We start from the raw sequence: 19825 nt of genomic DNA on the forward strand, positions 1-19825 counted from the left end.
ATCATTATATGAGGATATAACATTAACTGATAAAAATCATTATATGAGAATATAACATTAACTAATACCAGACACAAGGGTTGTCCAAGAAAAGAAGTTATACACCAATCTTGCTGATAAATACAGATACAAAAACCATTCCTTAACCTAACAAAGCAAATCCACCAGGGTGTAGAAAATAATAGCATTACGACCAAGTAAGATTTACCCCAGAAATGAATATTTAAAAATCTATCAGTTAAATCCACCACAGTATAAATTATAAGAGGAAAAATATGTATAATCATTGAAATAAATACAGAAAAAGCATATGATAAAATTCAACATGCAAATTTAGAATTTAAAAACACTTCCTAGAAAATAATACATAAAGGGGAACTAATAAGGTATGTTTTGTTTTGTTTTGAGACAAGGTCTGGCTCTATTGCCCAGGCTGGAGTGCAGTGGTGCGATTTTGGCCCACTGCAAGCTCCAATTCATGGGCTCAAGCCATCCTCCCAACTCAGCCTCCTGAGTAGCTGGGACTACTGGCATGTGCCGCCATGCCTGGCCATTCTTTGCATTTTTTTTGTAAAGACAGGATTTCACCATGTTGCCTAGGCTGGTCTCAAACTCATAAGCTCAAGCGATCTACCCACCTTAGCCTCCCAAAGAACTGAGACTATAGGCGTGAGCCACCATGCCCAGCCAGAAAACTATCTTTAGTAAAAACTTAAACATCACTTAAATGTAATCTAGAAGCAATCAGGAACAAGATAAGGACATTTATTATCACTAAATATTATAATGACAGATCCAGCCAATTAGAGAGAAAAAGAAATAAATACCTAATGATTGATGAGAAACTTATTTGCAGGTTATATGCTGTCTCCATAGAAAATACAAGCATAGTTGGAGAAAGTATTAGTAATAAAAGAGCATAACGACATGGTTATATTCAAGATTCAATATCAGTATATAAACTGTTTATTCCTTTTAAAGTTGTATTAATTTTGTCCAAGTTAGCAACATTTGTTTAATGAAATACTATTACATCATCAAAACTGAAGAACAAGAAATGAATTAATGCTGTTACCAGCACATTTTCTCTCTCGCTGTCTTTTATTTATTTATTTATTTATTTATTTATTTATTTATTTTTGAGACAGAGTCTCACTCGGTCACCCAGGCTGGAGGGCAATGAAGCCATCTTGGCTCACCGTAACCTCTGCCTCCCAGGTTCAAGCGATTCTCCTGCCTCAGCCTCCCGAGTAGCTGGGATTATAGGTGTGTGCCACTGTGCCCAACTAATTTTTGTATTTTTAGTGGAGACGGGGTTTCCCTGTGTTGGCCAGGCTGGTCTCGAACTCCTGACTTCAAGTGTTCTGCCTGCCTCAGCCTCCAAAAGTGCAGGGATTACAGGCGTGAGCCACTATGCCCAGCCCCTCTCTCTCATTTTAATATATATGTGCCTTGGCCCAGACAAATGTATAGAGAATAATAATTGTTTATCACTGTTGCACAATTATAAACAATTGCAAAATATTGTTCTGGGACAAATTAGCTATATACTTTTCAAGAGCCCCTTGGGTATAAAACAGGATAAGCAAAAATATCACGTAATGGTAATGATGATAATGATGATACAGATGAAGAGGATGGGGGATGGGGGAGGAGGAAAAGAAGGAGATGTGGTGTGTTATGCATATCTGTGTTTCACCAAAATCTGTATGTTAAAGCCCTGAACCCCAGTGGCATGGTGTTTGGAAATGGGGCCTTTGGAAGGTAATTATGGTTAGACAACATTGTGAGTGTGGGGCTCTTGTGATGGGAAAGAGTTTGGTCTTCCTCTACCATGTGAGGACATGGTGAGAAGATGACCATCTACAAGCCAGGAAGAGAGCCCTCACCAGGAACCAAATTGGCTGGCACTTTGATCTTAGACATTCTAGCCTCCAGATCTGTGAGAAACATGTTTCTGTTGTTTAAGCTGTCAAGTCTATGGTATTTTCTTGTGGCAGCTCAAGCTAATTAAGACAAGATGAATGATGAAGGAAGAGAAAAAGAGAAAAGAGAGGAGAGGAGGGAAATGGAGAAAGATGACAGGGAAGGGAGGGGAAGAGAAGGAGAAAAGGAAAAGGGAGGAAAAAGAGGAAGATCACAGCTAAACTTTGTTGAGCATTTAATACATGCCAAATAATAAGTATTTTATTTGACTTATTTTCATTAATCTTCATAGTGAGCCTTTGAAGTCTGTAATATTATATACCCATTTTATAAGAGAGGAAAATGAGGCTCAGGTTAAATACTTCCAAAGGTCACATTGTGAGAAAGTGGTAAAGCCAGAATTTGAATCTAGCTCTGCCTACCCAAATCCCATGGTATTAGCCACTCCATGGAGGACACTCCTCACATATGTATTATGTTGATTTTAGAGTTTTTTTGGGACATGAAGATGAGGAGGTTCTAAAAGGGTCACCTTCATGCTCTCATCCCAAATCCCCAACTGAGCCAATGTCCTGAAAACCTGAATCCTCTCTGCAGAATGTTTCTGGTTTTGCATGTTAAAATTAAGAATGAAAAAATATGCACTAAGATAACATTTTTAATGCATTAAGCATTCAAGAGTGCAGGTTTATTGGAAAGGTTAAATTTGAGGAAAAAATATAACTTGTCAGCTTCCACTGAAAAAGCATTTGAATTCTACTACATACTGGGCTCTGTGACCTCTTTTTTTTTTTTTTTTTTCCACATAGCAGTCTCCAAAGACATGTTCTTTCACCCACTTACTTTCTTTCTATTATTCTTAGACCATGATGTATAGAAAACAAGGTTTACATTAATTTTTAGGGAACAACATAGACTGCCTCCAAAATATTTGTGTTTCAAATAAACATCAAAAGCAAAATTTATAGTCCTTCCTGGGCTTCTGGCTGTCAAAGAGCTGCATATGTATTACAGTTATGTCCCTTACTTCATATAGAGTGTCAGACAAATGCCATCACAAAACATAACTGGGCAGGCACAACGATGTCTCAAACAAATCACTGCCTATACAAAGAAGTCAAGGGCATCCCAGTTTGCAAGCCCACATTGACAGATTTCAAGACCTGAAAGAGAGCTCTGTCAATCCTCTCCCATGCAGCTGAGAAAACGAGGAAGAGACAGCAGAAACTACAGGGAGAAAACACACACAAAGAGAGAGAAAGAAGTTGCTCATATTTAATTGGCAGGGGGTGAAGCTTACTGAAAAACATGGTCCTAAAGCCATGGGGCTAAATTCTCCAGAAAACACGAAAAGTGATAGAATTACTTTATTATCACACTATGCCTGCAAATCTTCATTGCCAGATATCTCTGGCTCCTCTCTGCCAAGCACTTTCTAAGTGCTGAGACTTAAAATGTGAACAAAACATCTAGCTCCAAAGGAGTTTACACAGGACATTTTTAATAAAGCGAACGCTAACCAAGTGCTAATGAAACAAAACAAACAAAAACATTTATATCAACTTTGGGAGTAAGAAAAGGCTCCCCCAGGAGGCTCCCCTAAACTCAAACCTAGTGAATAAGCAAGAGTCAGTTCAGAAAAAAAAAATGAAGAGCAACAAAAAAGGATTTCAGGCTGGATAAGAGTCCAGTGGTTCTTAAAGTAGGGTCCCTGGACCAGCAAGACTGGCATTACCTGGGAACCTGTTTCAAATGCACACTTGGGTCCTACCCTAGACTTACTGAATCTGACACTTTGAGATGAGACTCAGAAATGAAGGCTTTAACCAGCCCTCCCAGTGATTCTGGTCCAGCAGGAGTCTGACAACCACTGGTACAGGCGATGATGAACTACAGAATATCTGAAGGGTAAACAGGGATGGGGAAGTGGGGTGGTGAGGCAGAGATGTTGCTGGAGGGATGGATAGAAGGCATATGCAGAGAAACTTTGTATATTATGAGAAAAGTTTTGGATTTTATCTGGAGAATAATGAAGAGCCATTACATTATTATATTATGAATACAAAACACACAAAAATAACTATTTAAAAATACATGTGATCGTAAAGATACTTCTTTATATCATTCCAGAGATTTAAAAACTCATTCTTGTGCAGAAAAGTTTTGAATTTTATCTGGAGAATAATGATGAACCATTATATTATTATATTATTAACACAAAACACACAAAATAACTATTTAAAAATATATGCAATCATAAAGATATTTCTTATATCATTCCAGAGATTTAAAAACTCATTCCTGTGCAGAAAAGTAGCCATTCAAAAGAGGTCAAATTCAGCCCTACCTTTCTTTCTGGAGTCTTTCTTGGCGCTGGTTTTCACAGCTACTTGAAGTTCTGTCTCAGTTGACATCCTACTTAATCCTTAGTCCACTTCACACAGATCCCGGGCCTTGGCCAGGCTCATTGAGGACTCTTCTCCAAGAGAAAGACTCCTCCCTTCAGAAATGACACTCTGAGCTGCACATTTCATTCACTCTTTTTGAGTGCTGCAAATCAAGACAAGAGAACATTCAGAATCATCACTGTTATGAAGTTAAACAGAAATTTATAAAAAGTGAATTGGCAAACATATACAAACAAAATCTTGGTCTTTACGCAAAAACTGCCCCCATGATTTCATGAAGGCGTTGATAGGGTTTATACAGCAAAGGGAATGAGAGGCTTAGCAGCAAAACTGCTTCTCAAACTAGGTAACTCAAAATAGATCTTTAAAAGTCTAGATTTATAAGAGGGACAAAACCCAACTCTGTTTTCTATGTTTCTTATTTTCAAGTACTAGATCCCAACCAGAAAATATAGCAAAGGTATGTCCTGACCAGCCCCATGGAGACATTTCCAACAAGAGAGCACCTATCCTTCAGCCAAGCTTGATCAGCACCTTGGCAGCAAAAGCAGATCATATGGAAGTAACCTGTGGTCTGTCCCTCACTGGCAGGCATCAGAGGGAGCATGGAGTTGACATACAATTGAGCTCCAAGGGTAAGGTGACAAATGGGGCCAAGAGACATTCCAGCAAGCCAATTTTTATGTCAGCTTTTCCTCCAGCTATAAGAGCAGACAAGCATTTAATGTGCAGAGAAAAAGAAAAGAAACAGGCAGACACAGATTTCATTCATTCATTCTCTAATAAATATGCATTGAATAATATCAGGTGCTATTAAACTCAGACACCGTGCTAGGAAGAGAATAATGATAATACAACCACTTCACTTACAGGTAATATTTACTATATACTATGCCTTTAGCTACTGCTTCACATATAGTATCTCACTTGATCTCATTTAAATTAAACAAATATACAGTATTCTCTTTGATAATAGTCCTTTCTTGTGACTATCCGATAGTTATATCTGAGAGTTCTATTAAAAAGTAAACATTTCGCCAATTTCCCCTTTTGAAAAATATTTAAAAAAAGCTATTAGAAGTGGATCTTCGAATTGTGCAGCTAATTCTTAGTTCATCCCACAGATCTAGAATGGTTTAATACAAAACGACTGACCTCGAATGCCAGTTTCAGTTCAAAAAGAATAATGACCCAAACCTCTTAATCATGACAATCTAGTTAATCTTAACCAGAAAGTCTAATATAAAAGCCACATAAAATTATAGTAAAGCTTCAATATGAGGAAATTCCCAACTTAATCCAAAGATATCTGTTTTGTTTTATTTATATATAAGTTAACTAGTTTTTAAAAAGGAAATGGCCCAAATGAAAGTGCTTGATCTAGTGAATCTAAGGCTATGATTAAGAAAAACAGAAAGTTATCTTTGTAAAACAGGGTCCATGAAACCGTACATAGAAAATGAGAATTTATCCTGCCACTTTTATACCATCTATCTATACCTTGTCACCAGCCCCCACACCCTTTCCAGACCCTTGTCTCTAAGACAACGTTCAATGGGAGATGGCAGAGTCACAAAATGTGGTCATGTATAAACATAATAAAATTTATTAATAATATTTACCATTTCATTGAAGCAAATATTTACTAAGAATCTACTATGGGCCAGGTACAAATACTAGCTCATTCATGTTAACAGACATTTACCATGTAACCATGCTGGCCAAGAGTACATAGACAAGGGCTGGTTCCTGAAGCTCAGTCTAACAGAGGTATCAGTCATGTACGGGACGGCAACACACATATGTGACCAAAACTAAAACAGGCATAAATACCAGGCATACTGGGGCGGAAAGGTGCAAGTATTCATCTTTGCTTGGAAGGGTCAATAAAGCTTCAAAGAGGATAAGGCCTACTCCATGAGATGTTGAAGAGCTATGTTTCTGTCAAAAGGATGATAAGGGAAAGGACCACCAGCTTCTCAATAATTGTATGTAGAATGAATGAATGAATGGTTATTTCAGGCAGAAAGATCAGCATATGTAAAAGCAAGGAGGGGTGAAATCAACAACCAAACCAGTAAAAGGAGGCACAACTCTAGCAGGGAGTTGATGCACTTCCCCATCTTCCCAGTTTTTCCTTGTGCTGCTATCTTTCTATGGAATCTCTTGTCTCAAGTCTGCCTGGACATTCTATTGAATCCTCAAGGTTCAGTTCAAAGAGACAACACAGGCAGAAAGATGTTCTGATCTCTGTAGCAAAATAGACTCTCTCCCAACTTATTTTATGATTTGATTTTTGGACAACTTCAGTTTCAGCCACTTACAAGCCACATGATTTGAGGAAGTTACTCAACCTGGTCTTTGCCTCAGTTTCTTCATCTGTACAATGGGGATAATGGTGCCCCCTGGGGGAACTGTTGTGGCAATTAAGTATGATCACACACCTAATGTGATTGGAAGAGTGTCTGGCATGCCTCCTGGTAAGCATTTAATAAATATTAGGCACATAAATTCCTGTGCCACTTGTTCAAGGCCACGTGGCCGGTATGTGACCGAAAGTCTGTATTATCTCCCCTTTACAAAGGAGGAAACTGATACAAGTTAATTTTGCTGTCTGAGGATGAATTGTAGGAAATGGTATTTTGTCGGTCTTGGACACAGTAGGTGCCTAATCTATAAATTCAGAAAGTAGCTGAAATATATGGATTTTACACATTTTCAAGAATTTTTTAAAATCAGTTGTATAAAACTGGATTGGATTTGGGCCATTTTCTCTTCTTCAACCTTATAAATCACAATATATCATCTCTCCTTATTTCTATCTTCAAAGACGTTTGTTCAACAAAATATGATTATGTTCAAGTGTTACAAGCATTACTTGTGAATTTCTGAAGTACATCCCTACATCAATAATGAAAGGAAACCACCATCATTCTGAATAAAAACTTAAATAAGGAAGCTACGGTACTGTGAGAATGTACCACAGTGTGGACCCTGGCATCCCCTTTAATTTTCCAAAAGGCAGAGATTGAGCAAATGCTGTGAAGTAACTCCAAATTATTTAGGAAATTCACTTCTTTGTAATTAAGGAGATTAAAGTCCTCCAGGGCCAGAAACCATGTGACAACTCAAATCATTTTCCCCAGTAAAGGCTGTGAAACCCTATCAGTTAAATTCAGGCTTGCCTGGAATTTTGAAATGCTTCAATAATATTTCTTTGCTCCACACAATCTGCAGTAATTTAATATTCCTGAAGTGTGTCAGGTTTTTTATAATGAGCTCTTCAAATCTAAATGTGAATTATGTAACATTCCACTACAGACATTCTGTCGAGTGAACTGCTTCTAAAATGTAAAATTTCATGTTTAGTGATGGGGTGGGGGCCAAAAACACTAAATCACAAAGCAGAGAAAACAGATATGCCTTTTTTTTTTAAACAAAGCATGAAGGTTTCAGCAGCTACAACAGAACACACATATACTAAACACATACTATAACACACATGTGTGTTCTTTCTTTCCCCCTTTTCTCATATAATCCTACAATAAAACAGCTATTATTTATTGAGGGCCCACTATTTGCCAAGTACTATGCTATGAGCTTTTCTGGCATTATTTGATACAATTCATTCAACTATTTGAAGAATCCAATATAATTATCTACATGAAACAAATGAGGAAACTGAGGCACAAGCCAGCTTAGGCACTTGTCCAAAGCCACATAGCTAGTAAATAGCACAGCACAGGGCAAGTTACAAGATACTCGTCTGTCCAACTTCACTCAAAGCCCTCCCAGATTTCCATTAGTGGGTGAATGGAAAAACAAAATATTGGTACAATGGAATAGTACTCAACTGTATAAAGGAAATGTAGTACTGATACACACTGCAATGTGGATGAACCCTGAAAACAGCAAGGCAAGTAAGTTAGACAAAATATGTTGCTTACTGTATGATTTCACTTATATAAAATATCCTAAATAGAAAAATCCCTGAAGACGGAATGCAGATCAGTGGTTGCCAGAGGCCGGGGAGGGGCATAAGGTTGAGGAACTGCTTAATGGGTATGGGGTCTTCTTTGGAGTGATGAAAATATTTTGGAACCAGACAGAAGTGAGGGTTGCACAACATCGTGACTATAATAAATACCACTTTAAAATGGTTATTTTTTTTTTTTTTTTTGAAACTAGAGTCTCGCTCTGTCGCCCAGGCTGGAGTGCAGTGGCCCAGTCTCAGCTCACTGCAAGCTCCGCCTCCCGGGTTCACGCCATTCTCCTGCCTCAGCCTCTCCGAGCAGCTGGGACTACAGGCGCCCGCCACCACGCCCGGCTAATTTTTTGTAATTTTAGTAGAAACGGGGTTTCATCGTGGTCTCGATCTCCTGACCTCGTGATCCCCGCCTCGGCCTCCCAAAGTGCTGGGATTACAAGCGTGAGCCACCGCGCCCGGCCAAAAATGGTTAATTTTATGTCATGTGAATTTCACCCGAATTAGGAAAACAAAACAAAACCCCTCCCAACCTGATATGAGCCTTGTGTGATAACACTAAGGCCACTGCAAATTCCAGTTTAAAAACATAATGTAGTGCTAAAAAGCAGATGAAAATGTAGTTTTCCCAAAACCAAGACTTTGAGTTTGTGTGGCAGTAACTGCATGCATTAAAACTGTATGTTACTATTGGCATGTTTTATGATTCGATGCATTACTTAGCTTCATCCAAGGTATAAAGCACAGAAAACGAGACATTTATCAACAAGGCCCAAAGGTTTACAACAGTACAGACAAGAAGCCTCAGTTTCCTCATCAGTAAAATGGGAACACCACCACCAAGTATGTGAGATTTGGAAGATAAACGAGATTTGGGCATTAAAAAGCCTAGCTCAATCTATAGAATGCTACCTTTTATCTTTACAAAAAGATACACAGGATAAACAAACCAGGTAACACGGAAGTTGTTTTTCATAGGGAGAAGTGGGTGGTGATGTGACTGGGTGCCAGGGTAAAAGGGTTATGGCAGAGGGTGATACTTCTCAGAATACAGCTTTTTTCATAATTTCCACATATGGAAGCATATTAATGTTCTATATATCTGAAGAAAGTTAAATTAATAGGGATGGTAAGGGGGATTGTAAAACTAGAAGCAGACTGAAGCAAATCAATTCAATTGTATGTTAAATTGACATCATAAGCACACTTGCTGAAGAGGTGGAAGAGAAAAAACTTTATCAAATAATTTATAAACACAGAATTGGATGGCACACACCCAGTCTTGGGTAGAGTTGAAGCAAGAGCAGCAGCAAACAAATTCTGAAGTCTTTTTAGCAGGCTTGTTTTCTGTAATGTTATGAGCAAAGCAATTCTGAAACTGTTTTCGGTGTTCTATAGAATGGAGCAAAGGAGTAAATGCAGATATTGTTGGGAGCGAAGCTTCTCCTATGGGACAAGAGATGTTAAAATAGGGAAAGGAAAGCAGGAAAGAATGCTAAAGTGATAGATTGAAAATTGTAGGTTTCAAAGTAAACTCAGGATTTATAAAATACGCATGCATCTGTATATAAATGTATAGGTATGAATGTATGTATGTGTTGATATGCAACTACTTCCTATCTCTGTCCATTAAGAGGGCCTAGGAGCAAAGATACTCTAGCAACAATGAAATAACTAATACTTAGATTTTGGTTTCTGTTATCATTTTCCAGCAAAAGAAACCAAGGTTTCTTGGGGGAAATGAATTATTTCAGAGTTGGCGCATGGCAGGTACAAAATGATCCTGAAATATCTTGTTATTCCAGAAATTAAGTGCTCAAAACAAGCAAAAAATGATGAGAGAATTTTATAAAGGATACAGAAGCCATCATGAAGAGTTCTCACCAGCCTAATTAGGAATGATTTAAACACCGATATAATTAAGGATGGTAATAAATAATAAACCATTGAAAAAATAGGAATCCACAAATCTATACTGATGACAGACAGACGAACAAATGGGGTAAGAATGGAAGGCTGTCTTGCTTATAGCAGAACAAGTGCTGACTGGTAAACACCAAGGGAGTGCTGGAGTTATAAAATCAACATTTCGCAGCCATCAGAGTAAAGACTGGTCAGGCAAGAATCATCAACAGATGCTAAGTCCAGGGAAAAATTTTTGATAAGAAGCAGAATATCTGCAGGTCTTAAACTGTCTTCGCACTTGTTGTTTATCAGTTCCAAGGGAAACTTTGTAATTATACAGTGGAGAAATTGGACAAAACCTTGTTAACAAAATTAACATCAACAAACAGGGGCAGATGGATAGCATGTGATACACTGAGCAGAACATAACATCACTATGCAGTACTGTGTAGTATTCTGGCCAGGAATCTAATCAGATTAGGCATTTAAGAAATTGGAAAGGGAGAGCTGTATTCACTGAAAATGTAATAAAAGACAAAGAGAAGCTATGGAACTATTTTAGATTAAAAGAAATTAAGCAGAAATAATAATTAAATGCCATATCTATACAGGATATTGTACTGGAGAGAAAAGAAATGTCAGCCCCCCCAAAATTATTGAGCCAATTGATAAACTTGAATATGAATGGTAAGTTAGTTAAACATATTGCATTAATGGTAAATTTATTTAACTTGAAAACTTTCCTGTGATTATATAAAATAATATAGCTGTTTTTAGGAAACACACTAAATATTCAGGTGTAAAGGGCCAAGATATGTGCACCTTATATTCAGATGATTCAGAAAAAATGCATATACATCTATACATGTATGTGTATGCATATATGTGTGAATGTGTATATATGTTTATGTATATACGTACATACACAGAGAGAAAACACACAAATGATAAATCAAGTAAGATAAAATACCAGCAATGGGTGATACTAAGTAAAAGGCATTGGGTGTTTTTTGCATATTCTTATGCTTATACTTTTTCCTGTAATGGTGAGATTATTTCCAAATTAAGAAAAGGGAAAAAAAGGCCTAGCTCAAACTCTAACACAAAGAAATATGTAACTAAGTCCATTCTGGCCTCACTTTTCTCCTAAGTTCAAACCCATTCCAGCTCCCTAGATGGCATACTTTCTAATTCCTGAGGCTAGCTGAGTTTAAAATTAGTTTATGGCTGCCAGTTCTGATTCCACCTCCACCCCTGTAACTCCCCAGACTGCCAAACTTGGCAGAAGTCTATGGACCAAATTTGCATGGAACAGGGTCCTTTCTTCCTGAGCTCTAAGCTTCCTCTCTAGACTGTATATGCCTACTCAGACTTTACATCCTCCTGCCCCCTGGACCACTGCAGGTTCCTTTAATTACTCAGCCTAAGTAGGCCTTTTGTAGATTATGTCCCTCTCCATCCCAGGGACTATGTCATTAACCTGTCAATCTTTTTTTTTATTTTTATTTTTTATGTCAAAGGCTATCTGATCTGACCACGGCAATTTGGAAAAGGCCTAAAATTCCCCCATGCTGCATATTTGATCTTTTTAGGGTCAAGACAACAAGAAAATGTAAGGCTTTGCAGGAAGCCAATGGCAGCAGTTCTATAAAGCTGCTGTGGGTGTGAAAGGTACAAGTGCTATAGAAACTTTTGGCAGAATATTGAGAGATGCTGTATCTTTCTGCTAATAAAGGACCACCATTGCAGCAGATGTACAATCATCATCTACTTTACCAAAACTTTCAAGAAAAATAATACATTGATTGGACATATTCCTAGCTTTAAAACTTTGAAGCCCACAAAACTGATAGATTTACAGCCTTGGTATGGATCCAGTCAAAGCCCTCTTGCCATAACTGTAACAAGAAAGGGGAGAAAACGAATCACAAATATGGGAGACATATCTTAGCCTAACAGCTCATCTTCACGATGTGGCATTGTTAGTTATATTTACCCCACGTTATGAAAAAAAATAGAATTTTAGGCAACTTATAGAAAGCCTTATAAAAGCCATTTTCTACAATAGGATAAATTAAATAAACAAGAAAGTTGGAGCAAAGAGACACAAAAAATTAGAAATGAATATGAAGGCAGAAGCAAGAATAAGACATCAAAAACATTGATATGGCTGTAGAAGATAGGCTATATGTTTGGCTATGAGATTCCTAGAAGCCAAAGCAAAGAGAGAAAAGATCAGTTACAATTTCACAAAGTCTATAGAACTTTTTTTCCCTCCAGACCAGAAGTGGAGAAAGAAAACTGTCTATCAGTTTTCATGAAATTGACACCGTGGTATCACAAATGTCAACATAAGCAGAGTCTCTATAAAATTCTGAAAGAGAATATTCCACATCGCTTACTGTATGCTGAGATCATAAAACTAACACTGAGAGCATAATACTAGTAGTACCACTTTTAAATAGGGTCCAAACAATGTGGCCAAAATCCATTTAAGTTGTTTATGAACAAGGCATATTTTCTTTTTATTAACTAAATCGAAAGATAAATAAGTGAGATCTTGCTACACAGTATCTGATGGTCTAACTCTTCTAAGGTAAAATCTTGAATTAAACAAACTAATCTTTTTTATCAGTTTACTCATCTGTAAAATGGAAAAATAATAGAATAATCTCACAGGTTTATGTGAAAGTATTTTTGGAAAAATAAAATGCTATGTTCCAGAAGGCAGCACTCTTGTTATTCAGACATCAGTCAATCTTCGGCAAGGCAAAGAGGGAGGGAATACAATGTGTTTCTGTAATCAAACTCAAAGCTAACAAAAGCCAGAACCAGGTTTTAGCAACATTAAAGGAATTTATTTGACAGCAACATGGCATACTTAGCAACATTTCATTTAACTAATGGATCACACGGTCTCATTAAGTATTTATAGCACCATGAAAATTCATTATATAAACTCTTAGGGTATCAGAAAAAAGCAAGTGTATAAACCTAAAATAATTCCATTAGTGTTTTCAATACTTGGGACCCCAGTTACATCCAACCTTCTAAAATTCTCACCTCTAATTTTACGAAAACATATCTACCAGTAGTTGGCAAAATGTAAAGCAGCAAGCTGTCCAAGGGGCTGGGCTGGAAGCCTGCCTGACTCCGCCATTGACTGCTAGGTACATTTAGACCTTTAAGCTCTTTAACCAGCCTTGGCCTCAATTTCTTCATCTATAAAATGGAAATACCTTTTTATCTCACTGGGCTTACGGGAGACCAAAATGCACAAAGCTATATAAAATGTCACAGCTGCTTACCTTGTGTTCAGCTCATACTCTTCTCCCACCTCCCCTTCTCTCCTCACCCTCTTTTTCTCTACCCTGTCATACAGCTGTTTGTCTGTCTCACCAGCAGGCCTTAAACTGTCCCAACCCCGAGTGGGAATGTGCCCTGTACACCTTTGCGTCCACACCAGCCCCCGGCACAGAGCCTGCCATGTTGTATTGGCTGGCAACAAATATTTAAATAAGGAAACAACTGATTCATTGAACAGGTAGTTATTAAACACCTATTCTTTGATAGACCACTGTTCTAGATGCTCAGAAAGAAATAAAGATAATATAATTCCAACTGCAAGGAGCTCAAATTGTTAGGGAGGGAAAAAGAGACAGTGATTGCATGGCGTGCTAACAGTTGGTATGAGAGAAATCACAGGATTCTCAGGGATGCAGAGGATAGGCACTGCCTCAACCTGGAGATGCTACAGGGTGGAGTGGGGCAGAGTTAACAGGGGGGATGCAGATGGAAGACTTCCGAGGAGAGGAGATCCTTGAACTGAGTTCAGGAAGACAAGTAAATGTTAGTCACCTTAAGAAGAAAAGCTGTGGATGATAGCATGAAACAGAGAGAAGACATAATCAATCCTGGGAACTCAAACAGCTCATTATGGCTGGGTAGTAACAAGAGGCAAGTCCGCAGAAGGAGAGAGAGGCCAGAATGCAGTGGGCCTGAATTCAGATCCTGCCAGTGAGGTGCATGAAAGGGGTGCTGTAAACCCAGTGGTGTACAACCCAAGGAGGCCCAAGAAAATCCACTGGGGTGGGGAAATCAAACTCTACAATGCATAAGATTGTTTTTAGCTACAAAAATAAATAAAAGTTTATTCATTTAATATGCAGATTAACAGTAGCACATGTATGTACCATATTCCAAAATGCATACATTGGTGAAGACCTCAAAAATTATTCATTGATTCATTGACTACTCACAGGTGACAGGGGCCACCACAGTGGGATAACAGGGGAGCAATTGATACAGTTTATGTTCTTACAAGACGGTGCTTATCCAGGAATCACCCAGGGACGGAGGGCCAAGCAAAAGACTGCTGCACGAGGGGAGTAAATTTGAAAGCACATGTGCTTCCATTTTCTTTTCCAAAGAGGTCCTAGATAAATGAATCTTCAAAAAAAAAAAAAGGTAAAAAGCAAACATACCCAACTCCTTCAGAACACAGTCATTAAATCACAGGTTCTGTCAATCAAATCCGGTCAACACACATTTCCTAAACACTGACTCTGTGTAAGCAGACTCCGTAAATGCTGGAGGTACAGAGCGAGATTAAACAAGGCCTGGCCATAGCTATAGCCTCCCAGGGCAGTCTGACCTCAGGTGCCCATCACACCTGCTCCCCAACACATGGATTCTAAAGGGGCACCTTCCTCATTGGCCTTTTTAGCCATGATACCATTCCTCATTTTAACCCTACTCCATATCAGCCAGGTGAGAGGAGGCAGGCATACTGTGTTTATTTGCTCTTGGAGACTGAACGCCTTGTACTCATCCCTGTTTCCTCCACAGAGTGTTTGAGTAACTCGAACTATTGCTATTCCCTAGGGTCTAGCAGGGAGCAAAGACAAGTATTTAACATGGGCCTCCCTGTGAAGGGGATTTTAAATAAACAAACGCCACATTTGGCAGCTTCACCTGCTGATTTACCTAAAATATATACCGCCGTTATTTGCTCTCCTTTCCACAAGCTGCATTTCATTATCTTCAAAGTTGACAATCAGAAAGAGAACAGAACCGACACCTGTGAGTACCAAGCCCAGCTAGTGTCCCCAAGCTGCTCCACTTCACGAGTGCCCCGGACAGGGACTCATCCTGAACCGTCTGCCTCTCAGTGACTGTCTGGGTCCCAGTGACCATCAATAGATTTCTCCTGTAAGAGCCTTGCCCGCTGGACCCACTCAAGGTCCCTGCTAATAGATGCCACCTTCTCCTTCTGGAGGGAAGAGAAAGACAGGTGGCAGGCTTTCTCTCATCACTGATAACCTATTTTTCTTCTCACTCTCCTCAAACTTCATATTTTTACCACCATCCTTTTGACAAAAAGGGCTATCATCTTCCTTTAGCTTGCTAATGATTTGCTAGTCCAATCTCAATTGTAAAATGGATACATGGATGGCTCAAATTTTCTCCACAAAAGGATCTGCGCTTGATGGGAAGCAACCCAATTTCCACAATTATCTCCCTGACAAAAAGCACACGCAACAGCCATAACCGTGTTTTCCTGAAGCCAAAAATGAGAATGGATGCCCTGACAAAGGATGTCTTTTTGTTGTTGTTTCCTGATTTGTGAATGTATTTATTGGAACCATCTCACAAAAACGTAAAAATTCAATCACACTTGGAAAGTAATGAGCAAAGCAGCAACATGGAAAAGCCTCCTCACTGTTTCACCCTGCAAACCACTACAAACTCAAACTCCCCTGCACAGGAAGCCTTCCCTGAACACCTACCTGCACTCACTCCTTACACACCACACCTCTACTTACAAGTAAGAGCACGGTGGGCAGCTCCCGAATGGGAGCTACAGCTGAAATCACCTGAGCAGCTGATGCCCATCCCTGGATTCTTATTCAATTGGTTTGAGGTGCAACATGGGTCCTGGGATTTTTTTTTTATTTTATGTTTTAGAGACGGAGTCTCACTCTGTTGCCCAGGATACAGTGCAGTGGTACAATCATACCTTACTGCAGCCTCCAACTCCTGGGTTCGAGGGATCCTCCCACCTCAACCTCCCAAGTAGCTAGGACTACAGGTGCATGACGCTGCACCCAGCTTGGCACAAGGAGATTTAAAAGCTTCCCAGGTGATTCTAAAATGCAGCCAAGTTTGGCAAACACAGGAATAAAGGTTAAGAGAACTTGGCATGACCTCTCCCACTACTTGAGTAGGGTTGGGCACATTATTTAACTCCCCCAAGCCTGAATGTGTTTACCGCAAAATGCAATGACTGAATACATGCCACATCTGACTATACTATTAAATGATGTAATCCACATAAAATGTTTATCTCACTGTGGTAAGTGTTGGTGGAAAGCAGAGAAATGCCCTTCCCCAAAGATGCTCAAGCCCTAATCACTGGAACCTGATGTAGACGACTGAGATAATGAAAACTGGGGCTTTTGAACTCCCGAGATTTAGATGACATTTGAGGTTTTGAACAGAAGACACCAGAGAGAGCCTGGGATGGGGGGATATATACTGCATGAAGGATGAACGTTGACTTTGGGTGGGAGGGCCGACAGTGGTAGACAGAATGGTGACCCCCACAGATGCCTCCTCCCTAGTTCCGGAGCCTGTGAGCATGTCCATCACACGGCAGAGGAGTTGTATGTGTTACTGCCCTGCTGCTTGCTCTGCCTTTCACCCCAGTCGAGTCCCAGCTGGCTGGGCCTGGGACAGATCCCTCCCCAAGGACAATCTGCTGCCTGACCAGCAGTCACAGCTCAGCCTGGCAGAAAGAACTACATCCAAGTTGGATTATAAGAAGACATGCATAGTCTCTCTTTCAAGAATTTGAATTTGTCAATTCAGACTCTATCCACTGGTAGAGAGACCAGATGTGAAAAGATGAACAGGCAGAAGCCAGGAGGCAGCAAGGCCAAGACCTAGCAGAAGTTGTGAGTTAGCAGAAGTGAGGACTAGCAGAAGCTACTAGGTAGAAAAAAACAAACAGAAAATCAGAAAGGGGAAAGAGAGAGATCATTTTCAGTAGAAGTAGAAACTGAAGGCACCCAATGGCAGGGAGCAAACAAAATCCTATGCAGTGGGAACAACACGATACCTAATCCCAAGAAATACCCAGGATTCTTCCTGTTAGAAAGTCATACCCCGTGTTCAAGAGGCCAGGCTCTATGGCTATTCCTAACTCCAGAAAAACTCCTCCCTGCCTTACTGCTACGCATGGCCTTACAATGCCATAGTCCTTATTGTGAGGGCCTGCAACAAACGGCCTGAAGCTCCTGCTCTGATGCACGTAACTATACCTGTCATCAGAACCCTTAAATATATCACCGTTTGTATTAGTCCATTCTCGTATTGCTATAGAGAAATACCTGAGGCTCGGTAATTTATAAGAAAAGAACTTTATCTGGCTCATGGTTCTGGGGAGGCTTCAGGGAGCTTTTACTCATAGCAGAAGGGAAGGTAAAGCAGGAGCAGGCGCTTCACGTGGTGAAAACAGGAGCAGGAGAGAGGGTAGGGGAGGTGCCTCATACTTTTAAACAACCAAATATCCTGAGAACTCAATCACTATTGTGAAGACAGCATCGAGGGATGGTGCTAAACAATTCATTAGAAATCCACCTCCCCCCCACCCCCGCTCTCCCGCTTCCAGTCACCTCCCACCAGGCCCCACCTCCAATAGTGGAGATTACAGTTCAGCATGAGATTTGGGCAGGGACACAGATCCAAACTACACCACTGTCATCTGGTGTCTGACAAAGAAAAGCCATGAGCATCACCGTCTCACGGACTTGCTCTGGGAGTTCAAACTGTGGCTCCACCAAGTCCCCGATATGTGATCTTCGGCAAATCTCTTGAAGTCTTTGAGCCTCCCTTTCAACCTGTGTAAAGCGGGGAAATTGGTACCTTACCCATAAGCGTTGCTGAGTAGAATAAATAAGGTAATATATGCAAATTGCCTGGTACTAGAGAAGGTGTTCATTATGTATTGTTTGCCTTCCCTTCCCTCTATTTCATTTGCATATACTTCTTTGGAATGAAAAGAAAGGTGTTTCTGATCTTTATTTGCTATACCATATAACTATTGATTACTTAATCCATACTTCTCAATATGAGTTAGGAAACAATTATTAATACCAAAAAATTATTTCTCCTATGATGAGAAATCTGATACGTTCACTTAGCCTGATCTTCAGGCTCTAGTTCAGCAAATCTCCCCAAACTCACAACTCGGGTCAGTATCCTTACGTGAAATACAAGCTATAAGCAGACCGGGTTGGTCACGGACCCCAGAGCACACCTTGGTTATCCAATCACACACTTCCTCACCTATTCAAACTCAGCCCACCTTTGGAGGTGCCAGCGGGAAACTGATGACACATTCACATTAAGATTATTTCTGAAGACTTAATAATATTTACACATGAGTGGGCTGCATTGAAGAGAAACCCCAAAGGACAGTGCAGTGTCCCAGGGAGAGAAGAGCAGAACTATTACCTCTCCTAGGCCTGAAGGGATGAGAGGAGGGAAGGGCTACCAGACCAGGAGGGAACCCTGTAGAGACAATTCCTTAAAGGAGCAGTGACCTTCAGTCTAGGAAGCAGCAAACCCAAGGCCAGTGAGCAGGGAGAAAGAAGCTGAAAGGAAGATCAGAAACACAGAGACTTCCCTCTCCTTTCCTCTCCTCAGCCTCCTGCTAGCACCCAGCACTGGCTAATCCCCATAAGTGGCCAAACGGTCAGGAGGCTCACAGATGAAAGAGGGATGGACGCAGTCCACACAGGTCAGCTTCCCAGAGCAGGAGAATAGGGCAGAGAGAGCCCCTGGAGGGGCAAGCAGAAGACAGCCAAAGGCCCAGGTGAAGCTATCCTGCTCCAGGAAGAATTTCCTATCACAGCCTATATTCTTCAAAATTCCCAAGGAACTGCATGTCTTTATGTCTCCTGTAACAGAGCATAAAACAGAAGGGAGAAATGAAGAAAAGAAAACAATGGCATTCACGAGAACCTACTAGGCTTCACGTTCTGTGCTAAGCAGTGTATACATTCCCCGTGCCGTTACTTCTTTACAATCTGGGAAGGCAAGTATGATTATTCCCATTTTGTAGTGGTGGAAACACAGGCACAGAAGTGATGAAGTATCAAGTCCTGGGTCCCATTCCTATGGTGAATCCAGATCCAGAACCCAAGTGTATCTGATTCCAAATATCACAATGTTTCCATAAAACCATACTGCCTTCATAAATTGTCATTTCTTATCTACCTATATCTTGCCCTTCAATGAGCCTGAAGGCCACCTGAAGGCATAGATGGTCTTCTATTTCTCTCTCATCTTCCTTTGCCTTTGTGCCAATAAGATGCAAGAAAGCTTCACATATATATTAGCTGATAAATAAAATCACAAAACCTTTGAAATCCCCACAATCCTATTTTTTTCTCAGTTTAAATATACCCTGTTTTGCCAAACACTCAGAAACTTCTTTTCTGTCTTAGAACAGGCTTTTTTTTTTTTTACACACATCTTATATTGGGATTCACAACTCATCACTCCCACAAGAAATCCCCCCAGCCTCCTTGTCTGT

At 39.9% G+C, this 19825-nt stretch overlaps 1 protein-coding gene across 7 annotated transcripts in view; it reads right to left on the reverse strand.

The window, feature by feature from the left end:
- The window catches only part of DAB1 (DAB adaptor protein 1), a 1266417-nt gene that overhangs the window by 303003 nt on the left and 943589 nt on the right, over nucleotides 1-19825 (reverse strand). For all 7 annotated transcript variants that reach the window (XM_003265137.3, XM_030812906.1, XM_030812905.1 and 4 more), the window contains one exon: nucleotides 4274-4476. In XM_003265137.3, the coding sequence (XP_003265185.1) occupies nucleotides 4274-4340 (67 nt within the window). In that variant the 5' untranslated portion in view covers nucleotides 4341-4476. The remainder of the gene's footprint in view (nucleotides 1-4273; nucleotides 4477-19825) is intronic.

Source organism: Nomascus leucogenys, chromosome 5 (assembly GCF_006542625.1).
Source record: "Nomascus leucogenys isolate Asia chromosome 5, Asia_NLE_v1, whole genome shotgun sequence".
In the NCBI taxonomy this organism is placed as follows: domain Eukaryota; kingdom Metazoa; phylum Chordata; class Mammalia; order Primates; family Hylobatidae; genus Nomascus; species Nomascus leucogenys.